Genomic DNA, 14,667 nt, shown 5'->3' with positions numbered 1-14,667 from the left:
TCACTACTACCCAATAGTTAACAACTAAATATTGCTGAGTAGTTTGGTAACTGGACTATCACGCAGAATGTGGCCGAGGGGAGAAAACCCCCAGCTGGGTCCATGGTCTCACTGTCCACAGAGCCAGCCTTCCCCTGCCACCACACGCAGCCCCTGGGGCCTGGCCTCGTCCCCTTTCCCGTCATGACAGCGGCCCCCCTGCCCTGCCCAATCTGAGCCAGACCTCCCCCGGCTCCCCGCCCCATCCTGTGTCCCTCCCAGGTCTCTGCACATGGGAGCCGGCCTCCTAGCGCTCCACCAGCCGGCTGGGCCAGAGCACTGCCGACATGTCGTTGCGCACGTGGCCCCAGGCCACCGCCCTGAGCCGGATCCGGCCCTGCGGCCCCTGCGCTCTGGCCCTCGCCCTGGGGTTTTCTTTCTGGCTTCGGTCACCCTCTGGCGCTTTTTCTGTCAGATGCCCCCTTGGGACGCTGGTTCTCAGTGAGGGGCCGTGTCGGGGCGGTTGTTGCCCTCCCAGCGCCTGGAAGAGCTCCTGGCCCATGGGGGGCACCGGCGGTAGCTGTTGGCCGAGCGAGCATCTCCTCTGTCTGGGCGGAAATCCCGTAAACATTCACATCTCACTCTTGTCCACGAGCGGCATTCCGGGTGTGGCAGCCTTCGGAGTTTCTTTTCTCACCCCCCCACCCCGGCCCGCACCCCTCTCTCCTTCCTTCAAGGCTCAGCTGCCGGGGAGGAGTGTCTGCGCCCTGCCCCTCTGTCCACTCACGGTGTGCATGCCGTGACCTTCTAGGTGGCAACTGGACAGCACCCTCGGGGCACCCCCTTCGAGATGGCCACCTCCCGGTCTTGTGAGCGGCCTCCGGGCTGGTATTGCCCCAGCAATCCCTGGCAGGCTTCTGGCCAGGGTCTCCAGGTGACCCCATGGGGCTGCCTGAGCCCCTGACAGCGTCTGGTGCTCGCCCCCACCTCTCATCACGTGTGCCACAGGCTGCCCTTCCTTCCCGGCGTAGGGCCCCAGGCGGCTCCCGTGACACCACGCACGCCTGGCTCCTCCCAGGCTCACAGCCGCCCCTCATCCTCCTTGTTGGGACTGCTCGCTGACTTGGTGACCTTGTTTGAGGACCCCCGTGTGTACCGATGACTCCCAGCTGGATCCCCTCGCCAGCCCCAGAGCCTTGGACCCGGGAGCCTGTCAGACGTCCCCTCTTGGGTCTGTAAGGTGTCTCAGCATGTGGAAGTCTGAACTCGTTGTCTTACCCAACTCCTCCGCAAACCCACTCCCCCGTCTTCCTGGTCTCAGTGGCGGACAGCACTTCCATCGCGTTTGGCTCACGCTGGAACCTTGGAGCCAGCCTCGACCCCTCCGTTCTCAGAGCTCACATCCAGCCTGTCCTCACATCCTTTTTACTCTGCCACCGTGGCCTAAACCAGGCCCTCTCCGGGTTGTGGAAGGAGCCCCCAGCTGTCCCCAGCACTGCCCGTGCTTCTTCCTGGCAGCCTCCCGTCTTACTCGGGGTAAAGCCCAAGGTTGTTAGAGTGGCCCTCCAGGGCCACATGACTTGGCCCCCTCTTCCTCCTCCCCCTCCCCCACCTCCTCACCTCTCCCCCTCCCCCACCTCCTCACCTCTCCCCCTCCCCCGACCTCCTCCCCGACGTCGTCCTCCTCCCCCTCCCCCACCTCCTCGCCTCCCCCTCCTCCCCACCACCTCCTCCCTCACCTCCACTCCTTTGGACACTGAGCCACAGTGGCCTCCCCGCTGCTACAGGATGTGCCAGCATGGGGGGGCCTCAGAGTCTTTGCTCTTGTTTACTTTGTCCAGAATCCTTTCCCCCAGATGTCAGTCTGGCTTATTCCCTCACCTTCCCCCGTCTCTGCTCAGGTATCACCTTCTCAGTGCCAGCACCTTATTGAGACTGGGAGTCCCACCGTCCCCTCTTCTGCTCTGTTTTTCTCCTTAGCTGCCGCTGCCATTTGACTTAACTGTGTTTTGCTTCTTTGTTTCTAACCACTGGGATTATAAGCTCTTTGGAGGGCATAGAAGAAATAACTCTTCAAATAACAGATGAATTATTAAATATTATTTTGGCAATTCTATCCAAAGAAGTAAGATTGAAACAAGTAAATGTAACTATTAGAACGAATGAGACAGAATATGTTTATGTACCCAGAAACACAAGCAAACTAACCAGAAAATGACTGCAGTTAATTAAAAAGGTCAACACAGTAACTGGGTACATGAAAAACAGACAAAAGTCCGTCACTTTTCTGCATCCCAGCAATAACCAGTAGAACATGTGCTGGGAAAATGCCAGGAGGAGTAAAGCGATAGGCGGACTGCAGCGCATCAGCAGTGGGCGCCAGTAGAGGCGCCGCGGTGGCAGCGGCAGAGGGTGCCCAGGAGGGAGAATATGGAGGTGCCGACGGTGCCCTTCCCGCCTCCAGCTTTGTCAGCACTTCACGGAGTGAAAAGTCCATCTCATCACATCCCCCTAGAGGTGGGCCAGCAACATGTCACTTTTCAAGAAGCCTATTTGAAAGAGGGGGTTTGAAGCACTCCTGCCCTTCGTGAGCCTCCCTCAGGTGTGTGCTGTGCCCGGGGAGGTCAGCCCAGGAGAGCGTGGAGCCACTGTGATTCGTGAGACTCCCGTGCCACACGCCGGAACACGAGGCACAGCTCTCCAGGCCAGGCAGGGGTGTCTGCTGCCATTCAGGGCTCAGTCCAACATTTTACAGGATGTTGTTAGCTTTGTGATAAATATTTAGAAACCTCTTCTGAGGTTTCTTACTTGTGAAAGATAAAAGGCCTCCTGCCATTGGGGAAATACTTCCTTCCTGTGCTGGTAAAAATGGCTGAAAACATTATGAGAACAAACTAAGGTGCATCTCTTTGTCAGCAAATACTGTGAGAAAACCCACAGCAAACACTGGAGAAGGTTTGAAGAAACACATACCAAAGCAAATTGCGCAGTGTGGGAGGGCTGCTGTGGAGCTGGATGACAGTACAGATGTTTCATACGGGTCTCGATGAGGGTGTTTGCCAGATTCTGTTTCAGTTATGAAACCAGGAAGGATTACTTTTTGCGAGTCACTGAAGGGGAAAATGGTACTGGAGGAAATATAATTTAACATTCAACTAATTAAATGGAGAAATTCTATGATCTTAAAAGCTGTAGTGAAACAATTACCAAGGAAACATTAAGTAGATTTGACTAACACAAACTTAATTTTTTGGGATAACCAGATAAGATAAAACCAGAATTTAAAAGCAAGTAACAAACCTTAAAAAAATCCACCAAATGTGAACCATAAAAACCTGGTTCAAATTGATGAGAAAGCTCCAATGCCCTCTTCCTTGTTGAGTGTTGGGTGAGGAATACAAACAGAAAATACGTAGAAGGAAAAATGTGTTGAGTTGAACCGCATAAAATCACCCTTTTGTAAAAATGATGGCTGAATAGCCTATACCATGTAAAAAGATTTAAAAAAAAAACAAAAGCTTCCCATAAAGAAAAACCCCAGGACATGATGGCTTCACTGGTGAATTCTATTAAATGTTTAAAAAAGAGTTAACATTGCTGCCTCACAAACAGCCAAAAAATGGAAGCGGAAGGAAGTTTCCCAGCTTGTTCTGTGAGGTCAGTTTTACCCTGATACCAAAACCAGACAAACAATACCACAAGAAAACTACACACCAGTCCTTATGAATGAATATAGGTGCTAAAATCCTCAACAGCATGCCAGCAAACTGAATCTGACAACATATGAAAAGGATTATGTACCATGACTAAGTGGGCTTTACCCCAGGAATGCAAGGTTGGTCCAACATGTAAAAGTCAACGTAATGCCATACTAATAGTATAAAGGACAAAAACCCCATGATCACCTCAGTAGACACAGATAAAAACACTTGACAAAATCCATCACCCTTTCATGATAAAAACACTCAACGAACTAGGAATAGGAGAGAACTTCCTCTACCTGATAAAGGGCATCTCTGAGAAAACCACAGCTGACATCATGCTTAGTGGTGAAACACCAAAAGCTTTCCCCTAAGATCAGGAAAAGACAAGGATGTCCACTCACCATTTCCATTCAGCATTGTCCTGGAGGTTCCAATTGGGGCAGTTGGGCAAGAAAAATAAATAGCAGGCATTCAAATTGGAAAGGAATAAGTAAACTCAATTTGCAGATGAAATCATCTTGTGTATGGAAAGTCCTAAGGGATACACACGTACACAACACACACACACACACAAACCTGTTAGAACTAATCTGGTTCAGCAAGGTTGCAGGATACAAGATCAGTTTATATAATAGAAATAATTTGTATTTCTGTATCCTAGAAATGAACAGTGAAAAGGGAAATGAAGAAAAGAGTTTTATTTACTATAACACTGATAAATTGGATTTCATTAAAGGGAAGAAGCTTGTGTTTCAAAGGTATGCTCTTAAGAAAGTGAAAGGACTACTCACAGAACAGAGAGAAAATATTTGCAGATCTTTTTTTTTTTTTTTGCGTTACGCGGGCCTCTCGCTGTTGCGGCCTCTCCCATTGCAGAGCACAGGCTCCGGACGCGCAGGCTCAGCGGCCATGGCTCACGGGCCTAGCTGCTCTGCGGCATGTGGGATCTTCCCGGACCGGGGCACGAACCCGTGTCCCCTGCATCGGCAGGCGGACTCTCAGCCACTGCGCCACCAGAGAAGCCCTGCAGATCATTTTTGATAAGGATCTAGTATCCAGAATATGTAAAGAACTCTTACAGTTCAATAATATAAAGACAAATAACCCGATGTAAAAACGAGCAAATGGTTTGAGGAGACTCCTCTGAAGAAGAGGTACAAATGGCTAATGAGCATAAGAGGAGATGCACGACATCATTCATCATTGGTGAAATAACGAAACCATGATGAGGCACTGCTTCATACCCATGGGAATGACTGTAGTCAGAAAGATGGACAGTAACAAGTGTTGGATGAGGGTGTGGAGAGACTAAAATCCTGATAGACTCTGAGGAATGTAAAGTGGTGCAGCCACAGTGGAAAGCAGTCTGGTAGTTCTTCAAAAAGCTACACAGAGTTACCATATGACCTAGCAGTTCCACTCCTAGATAATCTACCCAGGAGAAGTGAAAACGTGCCCATACAAAAACCTGTGCAGGAATTTATAGCCTTATTATTCATAATAGCTCCAAAGTGGAAGCAACTAAAATGTCCATCAACTTATGAGTGCATAAACAAATGTGGTATTCACATAATGGAATACTATTCAGCCATAAAAAGGAATGAAGTACGTGCTACATCATGGATGAGCCTTGGAAACATTATGCTAAGTTAAAAAAAAAAAAGCCAGACACAAAAGGCCACAGAATGTATGATTCCATTGATATGAAATGTCCAGAATAGGCAGGTCCATTCAAGTAGACAGTAGATCAGTGGCTGGTTGCCCGGCTATGGGGAGTGCTTCTGTAGGCAGCGGGTTTCTTTTTGGGGTGATGAAAATGTTCTGGAAGTAGATGATGCTGATGGTTGCACAGCCTGTGATTATACTAAACACCACTAAGTTGTATACTTGAATTAAAAGGATGAATTTTATAGTATCTGAATTATATCTCAATTAGAAATTGGTAAAATAAAAAGTGATGCAGGGGGACTTCCCTGGTGGCACAGTGGTTAAGAATCTGCCTGTCAATGCAGGGGACACGGGTGCGAGCCCTGGTCCGGGAAGATCCCACATGCCACGGAGCAACTAAACTTGTGTGCCACAACTACTGAACCTGCACTCCAGACCCTGCGAGCCACAGCTACTGAAGCCCATGTGCCTAGAGCCCATGCTCCGCAACAAGAGAAGCCACTGCAGTGAGAAGCCTGCGCACCGCCACGAAGAGTAGACCCCGCTCGTCACAACTAGAGAAAGCCCACATGCAAGAAACGAAGACCCAACGCAGCCAAAAATAAATTACAAAAAGGGGGGGGGTGGTTTAAAAAAAAAAAAGTGGTGCAGCTTACCTTAAATTATCTTTCAAACGGCGAAAGTTTTAGTTTTGATAAAGACTAATTTACTGATTCCTCTTTTACAGTTAGTGCATTCTGTATACCTGCAAGAAATCTTTGCCTATTTCAAGGTTGTGAAGATTTTCTCCTATGTTTACGTCGAGGATTTTTACAGTTTCAGCTTTTATGTTTAGGTCTGTGGTCCATTTCAAGGGAATCTGTGCAGATTGTATGAGGCACAGGTTGAGGTTTGTCCTTTTCCCACGTGGGGTCCAGTCCCGGCACCTCTGTTGCGGAGACATCCGGTCTTCTCTGCCCTGAATTGCCCTGCCTCTTTGGTTGGCCACACGGACCGTGCACGTGGGTCCACCCCCCAGGTCTCCCACCCTCCTTGGTCTCCATGCCTTCCTGGACCAGTGCTTTGAATCAGGCACCATTACCCGTATGTTACCAAAATCATTCAGGATATTTTTTTATCCAGGTAAAAAACAAATGAACCAGCTCCATCATTTCTAAGTGTCTAGCAGTGCTGTATCGTGCTCAGATCTCTAGGACTCTCTTAAGTCAGCTCGGGCCACTCTGACAGAACGCCCCACAGCACACACTGTTCCTTCCGGTCCTGGAGGTGGAGTCCCAGAGTAGGGGCCGGCACCCCCCAGCACGGCTGCTTCCTGTTCCCGCTGGGAGCGTCCTGAGGTGTGCGCTGCTCTCCTCGTGGTTGTGACTGGCGTTTCCCCGAGTGTTAGTGGTGCTGAGCGCCTCCCCACACGTGTCGGGGCCGCGTCTCTTCTTCGGAGAAATGTCAGTGCAAGTCCGTGGCCCATTTCTCAGTTGGGTTGTCTCTCCGTCGTGGAGCTGTCGGGGTTCCTTATGAAGCCTGGATAGTAACCCTTACCAGGCGTGTGGTCTGCAAACATCTCTTCCCGTTCCCAGTTTGCTGTTGCGCTCTGACGATTGTTTCCTTTGCTTTCAGACGTCTTAAAGTCTAATGTAGTCCCATTTGTTACCCTTGCTTTCATTGCCTGTGCTTTTAGGAATGTATTAAAGAACACAGAGTTTTTCTCTTAGTCTGGCTCTTTGTTGGTTTCCCACCTCACTGCATTTCTCATATCTCTGTGATTTTGTTGTCTCACCGAGGACTGTCTCTCAGTAATTTTCCTCCCAGAAGGGGTTTGGCTGCTAAGGGGTTTGGAGCCTTGCCTATCTGAAAGCATCTCAGTTTTGCCTCGTTCTCAGTGATACTTTGGCATGGTTTAGAGTCTTCAGCATTTCTGAAATTCCACCCCTTCTTTTGGCAAAAGCCCCTTGGGAAGGAACCTGTGGAGCTTTTGGTGACAGAACAGCAGGGGACAGTTGGGGAAAGGCGGGAGAGGCAAGGCCTGGGCGGCCCGGTGTCCCCGGGAGGGACGTTGATTCCAGGTGCTCGTGCAGGGGGTGGGTGGCCGAGCTCAGAGGGGCGCATGGGCAGCAGAGGGTGGGACCCGAAAGCTCAGCCCTGCAGAGTGCGTGGCCCAGCTGGCGTGGCCCCCGAGCATGTGGGCCGGTGGCCTGGGGCTTGGGAGGATGGCCAGGGCCAGGAGAGGCGTGGGGCTGGTGCAGGTGCAGGGGAGGCCTCTGGAGGACGGGAGTGTCCGGAGCCGTCAGGAGCTTGGGTGGGGCGGGGTGTGGGCCACGTGCGGGGGTGGCACCCTCGCTGCCACCACCCCCACCACCGGCCGGGCTGTGCCATGGTTCCATTCCCGCACAGTGGACGTATGCCAGACCCTGAGTTGGCTTCTTTCCTCAGCAGAGAAATAGGTAAGCTTGACTGTTACCTTACAGTATAAATTGTTGGGACTGGATCCTGACGATGGACTGCGTGCGGATGAATGTGAGAGCATCGCCGGCAGCTTTTCTGGATAAGAGTCGGATCCCAGCCCACGGAGCTTTCTTTGGAATGCCCCTGCCTCGGTGACGCGCACGGGTGTACCGGTGTGTGCCCGGCCCGTGCAGGCTCTCTGGCCCGTGATCGCCCCCGTGCCTGTGCAGGCATGTGACTCTTTTCTCCTGTGTCATGGTTGTTTTGATTATATTTATTGGAAGAGAATTTTAACGTCTGGATGTGATAATAAAAAACAACTTAGGAGCTTTGTTCATTGTGCATCGTGGGATTTGTTCAACTTGTTTTCTAGTAATTCCACTTTGTTTTCTTTTATGAATGCATCGGTCCAGCTCAGATTCCAAATATACAGTGTGTTCACGCAGACGGCCTGCGGGACCCGGGCAGGCTGCCTCCGCTCCTGGCCCCCGGTCCTGAGGGCACAGCCGGTGACCCACTTCCCAGTCGTTCTGGAACTGAGTGCTCACTTTTTCAAGCAGTAACATTAACGCCTACACTCAGTTGGGTTTAACAAGCAGCCTGGAAGGGCGTGTGCGGTCATCGGTGACCCCACCAGCCCTGACCTCAGCCCCCCGCGGGCGTCTCTCCCTGTCTGCGCACCATGGAGGTTGCCTGGGGGGGTCGTCGGGTCAGGACGGTGGCGTTGGGGGGCAAACCGAAGGCAGCTGAGGACCCTGGGGCATCTTCCCCGGTGCCGGCGTCACACAATCTTGGGGTTGCTCTACGTGCCGCTCCCATTGCGGAGACCCATCCCCCCCAGTCCTGGTCGTGGAGACCACGGGTGGTGATTGAAGGCTGGGTCGTGCCTCCACCCTCCAGAATCCCATCCTGTGGCAGGACACACCCTCCACAGGAGCTGTGGGGGATCCTTCACCACATGCGGTTTGCTGTCTGCCACGAGCCTGGTACCGTGTTGGGTGCTGTACGCAGTGGTCACTTTCTGACCAAGTGGACACCGAAGGAGCCCCTTCGTTTTTTCTTACAGGAAGTACTGAGTCCAGAGGATGTGGCCAGTGTGGGGGGTGGACCACAGAGACCAGTCCGGTGGGCCATGCAGGGGGACCCACGCCACCCACCAGCAGCAGGTGGCCCCGAACGTCCTTGTGAGGCCGTCTCCCGTGTCCTGCTGGGCTTGGCCTCTTAGCTCGGTTGTGCTTTGATAGCCACGCCACAGCAGGTCATCAGTGAGCCCGAGTCCCAGCGGGGTGACCACCCGTTGCCGAGCCCACCCCCGTCACACGTGGCAGATGTGGCTCAGCTCGTGGCATTCTGCCCCTCAGACTACTGACGAAACCCAGGGTGTGGACAGGCATGTTTATGCACTGCCGAATGGGAGTGCTAGCTGAGGGCAAGGACGGTGCTGGCCTTGCTGGGTCTCCGGCAAAGAGTCCTGCTGTGGTGGTCCTTCCGTGGCTGGAGCCTGGCTCTGCCATCACCCCAGGGTCTCTGCTGCTGGAAAGCCCAGGCTCTGAGCCAGGCCTGGGTCTCCTCCCTGCCAGGCACAGTACCTGGCACACGGCTGGTGCCTAGCAAGTGTCAGTGGAGCCAGCAGTGCCCCGGGAGTGGGTGCTTCCCTGCTGGGCGGGCCTGAAGACGAAGCGCTTCACAGGGGCGGTTTGTGGCAGCCATCGTAGAATTCCACGGAGACCTGCCGTGTGAGCAGGGAGTGCTGGCAGGGAGTCCCTGTCTTCGGTGGGTTTCCCTAGGGGTCCCCGGGGTGCGGTGCTGGACCCTGCCTGCTGCGCTGTGGTGACCCTGGGGGCCGACGAGTGTGTGAACAGCAGTTCTCCAGACTTTTCAGTGATGCTTCATGGGTTTTCTATCTTCCCATGCTCTGGAGGGAATGGGTGGTTTTTTAATAACTCAGGGGAATGGGCGCCCTCTCGTTGAGATCAGTTAAATGTGTGCCTATGATCTCCCATGGGTGCTGATGCCGTCACCTTCCTAACCCTGAGGTGCACCTGAGGTGCTGATTTCTGTCTGGCCTCAGCCTGGTGCCCGCCAGGCTCATCGGCATCTCTGCTGCACATCATGGGCCCTCATGTCCATCCATTAAAGCCCCCAGTACTTCTCTCCTTTTTGCTCATTTCCTTAGCTGTGTTACTCTAGATGAACTTGGTGATCTTTCTGTCTGCTGGCTTGTGGAGGTTTCTGGGAAGAGTGGAGGCTGCACTACATCTTAGATGTGGGTCAGGGTGCATCTCAGCCTTTGTGTCCTTGTCTAGGAGCACAGGTGACCCTCGCACACACGGGCCTCTTGTGGGGCTCGGGCAGGTTTTAGAGGAGATACGTTTTTAGAGAATGAGAAGCCGAAGCCTCTTGCCTCAAAAAGTGCCACGAAGGAGGCCCACACATCCTGTGTGGACGATGGGTGGTGTCCACCCGCCGACTGTGTGGAGTTAGTGGCCTTCTGTCTTCTGCAGGTGCCCTACGAAACACTGAACAAGCGCTTCCGTGCCGCACAGAAGAACATTGACCGGGAGACAAGCCACGTCACCATGGTAGTGGCTGAGCTAGAGAAGACCCTGAGCAGCTGTCCAGCCGTGGACTCTGTGGTCAGCCTCCTGGATGGTGTGGTGGAGAAGCTCAGTGTGCTCAAGAGGAAGGTCAGTGCTGCTTCCGGGCCATGCTGCCTGCCCTGCCCCCAGGCTGCACGCACCCCACGGGCGCACCCTTCACCCAGTTGTCCTGAGAAGGGGCCGCCTCCTGGGGGAGCTGCGGTGGAGGGGCCCCCCCTCCCCTGCTGTCCGTGCTCTGGAGTCTGTCAGCTGTAAGGCCGGCTTCCCGACCCACATTCCTGTTCCTGTAGGGCCAGGTTATCCTGACTCCAGATGTCCCAGGGAGCCCAGGTTGGGGAGGCCAGGATGGGTGGTAGATTGATTTATTATTTTCACAATTTCACCTCAGAACAGCACATAGGGTATCTTGTTTCTGGGAATGGTAGGTATGCCCACTGATAGGCCTAAAAAGTGAGATAAGATATCTGAAAACATTTTATTCACCAGGATTGGCGAGCAGGGGGTCGGGGGGCTAGAAGGCGAGGGACCCCTGCTGCCTAGAGAGAGCCCCCAGCAAGGGCCTCGCTGGCCAGTGACTCAGGGCCATTAGAGTCGGGGGCCTGATGGCAGGACCCAGCAGCACTACACCTCAGGTGAGGGTGCCCAGAAGTGAACTTGCTGGGAGAAGCATTGCTGCCCACCCCCTCCTCCAGCCTGGTGTGAGTGGCCCCAGCAGGTGCTGCCTCCAGGCCCCAGGCAGAGTAAATGCAGTTCTCTTGAGTGGAGGGCGCCTTCCATCTGAGCATCAGATGGTTAAACTGCAGTAGCCAGGGCCGGCACACAAGACACCACGGCTGCGACGCAGCAGGAGTAGAGAGATCTGCACACACCTCGGGTACAGAAACTACCAAATACCAGTCCTCACCGTGCTCAAGGGATGAAAAAGTAGCTTGAAAATATCTGCAGGGAGTAGAAAGTATGTCATTTAAAGTTAAAAAGAACCAAGTAAAAACACAAGAAGCGAAAAATAGCAAATGAAAAACTCAAATGTTTGCTTACCACAAACATTTTAACACTTAACAATCAGACCAAGCTGAAGAGAGAGTTAGTGAGCTGGAAGGTGGGTCTGAGGAAATTACCTAGAACACAGCACAGGGACGAAAAGATGAGAGCGCATGAGAGGGTGAGAGATTAGGGAACAGAGCAGGGACTATGCAGTGGGCCAGAGTCCAGGAGAGGCGGGCGGGAGAATGACAGGGAGACCTAAACAGGTTAAATAAAAGTAAACGTAACTAGGACTTTCACAGTGAGACTGAAGAAAAGAGAGACAGAAAAATCTTCAAAGCAGGTAGAGGAAAATCCGCTTGTCAAGGAGCAGCAAGTATCCTGACAGCTGACTTCTTGGTGGCAGTTGGAAGCCAAACCACAGTGGAATGTGCTGGAAGGAAACAAGGGCCGACCGGAATTCTGGACCTGCTGTCCAGTGCGTAGCCACCAGCCACCTGTGCCCACTAACATTTAAATGGAATGAAACCAAGAACTCACTGCTGGGGTTGCACGAGCTGCACCTCAGATGGTTGCCAGTGGCTGCTGTGTGACGTGCAGGTGCAGAACACCTCCACCTGGCTGTCTTAATTCTGAGCAAAATTGCCTTTAAGGGAAAGTATTATAAAAGATAGAAAGTCGTGTTATAATGCAAGTAGTTTCATTAACCAGGAAGCTATGACAAAGTTTAAGTTCTGCGCCTCTGGCAGCATGGCCCCAGCGTATGTAAAGCAGTAACATCCCTGAGGAGGTGGACAGACCCTGCCGTCCGCTCGGTCGCAGCAGCCCCGCACACTCTTGCTGTCTGTGGCCCTGGGCCCCAGCTCCCTTCTGACCTCCCTGCCTCCTGGTCCTCGGCGATGGGGGTGGGGTGCCCGGTCTCCACCCGTCCTGAGCGCCCCCTCTGTTCACGTGTCACAGGCGGTGGAGTCCATCCAGGCGGAGGGTGAGAGCGCCAGGCTTTGCAAGCGCAGGATCGAGCACCTCAAGGAGCACAGCAGCGACCAGCCAGCGGCGGCCAGCGTGTGGAAGAGGAAGCGCATGGACCGCATGATGGTGGAGCACCTGCTGCGCTGTGGCTACTACAACACGGCCGTGAAGCTGGCGCGCCAGAGCGGCATCGAGGTGGGCGCGGGGCCACGGCTTCCCAGCCCTCCGTGGAGGCTCCACTCGGCCACTCGTGCGTCCTGAGCCGGGAGGTCCCCTCCCGCCCGTGACGGCTCTAGGGGTGCGTCGCACCTGCCGCATGGTTTGCACGTGTTCCGAGGAGCTAGAGTGTGGACAGGGATCCCTCCCCGCACCGCTGCCCGCTTTCCTGCCGCCAGGCGCATCCCGTGACTGTCCTCCTGGGGTGACGCCTTTCTCTGGGGTCAGGCACGTTTTCCATCTGTCCGTGTGTGGTGGCCCCGGGGGTGCAGGTGTGGAAGTACTCGATACCCTAGGCTGCTGGCCGGTGGCGAAGGGGGCTGTCACCACCCCCCGCCGGGCCTCTGCAGGTCGGCCTGCACCTTTCTCTGGCCTTTGGGGCTGTGTGGCTGGGGGCAGTGGTACCCTGGTGTCCCGAGGGCAGCCTTCACTGGGGGGGGGGGGGGCAAGGAACAGTTGCTCGGGCTGCTCAGACCAGAGTGCGTGGCCAGCCGACCCTGTCCACGTCCTGTGTCGACCGGAGCCTCTGGCAGCAGAATCCGTGTGGACGGCAGTGTCTCCCTCGTCTGCACGTGGGGTCCCGTCTCAGCCTGTTCCTCTGCCACACGCTCGGGACCCACTGGTCCCGCCCCTCCTCACTCTTAAGTTCTCAGTCTGAGCACTGCTGGCCGCCTGGGGCCCACCTGCCCCGCCCCCCCGCCAGTCCCATCCCCTGGCATGGCTTAAATGTCACCCGTGTGTGCATGGCTCCCACCCTGGGTCGAGGGGCTCAGCCCTAGCCGCTCGAAACCCCAGCATGAGACCCTGCCCCCTGTCCCGGCAGGTGGCCTTGGGTCCCTGACAGCATCGTGCTGTCACCCCCACACCGGCATCCGCAGGTCCTCACTGTGCGCCCTGGCCCCACTTCCTGCTGTGTCCATGTCCCTGTCTAGTTCCAGCCCTAGGCCTTTCCTTCGACGTGGCTGACACACTCATGCAGTGGGCTGGGGACGGGGGGCTCCTCACTCTTGCACCCCAGCCCCGGGCGGCTCCCCGGAGCTGCATGTGCCGCGTGCCCGGGCTCCTGCTGTGGACGGCGGGGCCACCAATCTCAGCTCGGTGCCCAGTGGTCCCTGGTGCCTGCTCTCCTCACCCCTCCCTCCCCTGCCCAGCACAGCCAGCTTCTGACCGATGGGCTCTCCTAGCCTCACATTCCTGGCACAGCCTGTCCATCTGCGGTGGGCGTCAGGCTTCACTCCCGCGCCCCCCCTCCCCCCCGCACACCTGCGAGGGCGTGGCCACGCACACCTGCGGTGGCTGGTGAGGCACGAGCTCCCCACGCCTCCTGGCCCCCAAACGTGCACCTTGTAGAGGGGAGAAGCATGAAGTCAGACGAGATTTGGTGAAGGTGACGTGTCTGCAGAAGTGCCAAGAGGGACGGGAGGGCGGCGGGGGAGGGGCTGGCGGTCCTCAGAAGAAGGTCGCAGCCCCAGGAGATTGGCATGCACCTCGTCGAGGAGACGGTCCTGGAAGCGGGTTTCCACAGGAGCCCCCAGCTTCACACAGGGCGCAGAAATCCAAGTCTCTTTCAGAAGCAGATGCAGGAGGACATCCTCTTGGCCTTGGGGTTGGGCGAGGCCTCCCAGGAAGAGGCTGCAGCTGGGGCTCCTTAATGTCAAGAACTTCTTTTCATCAAAAGACACCACGAAGTGGGGAGTGCGGGCTACGCAGACGGCCAAGAAGGGAGGAATGCCCGGTGGAGTCCACTGTGGTCCCTGCGTTAGCAGCTTCCATGCTTGCGCCTCCCGGGAGCGGACTGTGGTTGGCGCTCACTCTGGCCCACCTCCCGCCGGCTGGTTTAACATCTTCACTGTGGCTCCCATAACTGAGGGTCCGAGGATGTCAGAGGACCGTCAGCAGGAAAGGAAAGACCTGGAAAGACTGGGGATGCCGGGGGGGGGGGGGCGGGGTGCAGGCAGGAGAGGCCACCTCTTGGAATTTAGAGCAGAACTGGAAAAGGTGGGAAATGGGAGAGAAGAAAGACTAGAATGTCATCTGGGCGCCTGGCCTTGCCCAGTGGGAAGGGTTCAGGAGAAAGAAGACAGTGGAGAAATGGCCAAGGAAGCGAC

The 14,667-nt window shown here is 54.8% G+C and overlaps 1 protein-coding gene across 3 annotated transcripts in view; it reads left to right on the top strand.

Annotated features, from left to right (window-relative positions):
* The window catches only part of MAEA (macrophage erythroblast attacher), a 30,624-nt gene that overhangs the window by 4,625 nt on the left and 11,332 nt on the right, over positions 1 to 14,667 (top strand). For all 3 annotated transcript variants that reach the window (XM_029235247.1, XM_029235246.1, XM_029235248.1), the window contains exons 2-3: positions 10,295 to 10,477; positions 12,335 to 12,538. In XM_029235247.1, the coding sequence (XP_029091080.1) occupies positions 10,295 to 10,477; positions 12,335 to 12,538 (387 nt within the window). The remainder of the gene's footprint in view (positions 1 to 10,294; positions 10,478 to 12,334; positions 12,539 to 14,667) is intronic.

This window comes from Monodon monoceros, unplaced genomic scaffold (genome assembly GCF_005190385.1).
Source record: "Monodon monoceros isolate NGI ecotype Baffin Bay Population unplaced genomic scaffold, NGI_Narwhal_1 Super_Scaffold_20, whole genome shotgun sequence".
In the NCBI taxonomy this organism is placed as follows: domain Eukaryota; kingdom Metazoa; phylum Chordata; class Mammalia; order Artiodactyla; family Monodontidae; genus Monodon; species Monodon monoceros.
The sequence above is the reverse complement of the archived record's forward strand: the minus strand, read 5'-3'. Positions and strand labels throughout refer to the sequence as shown.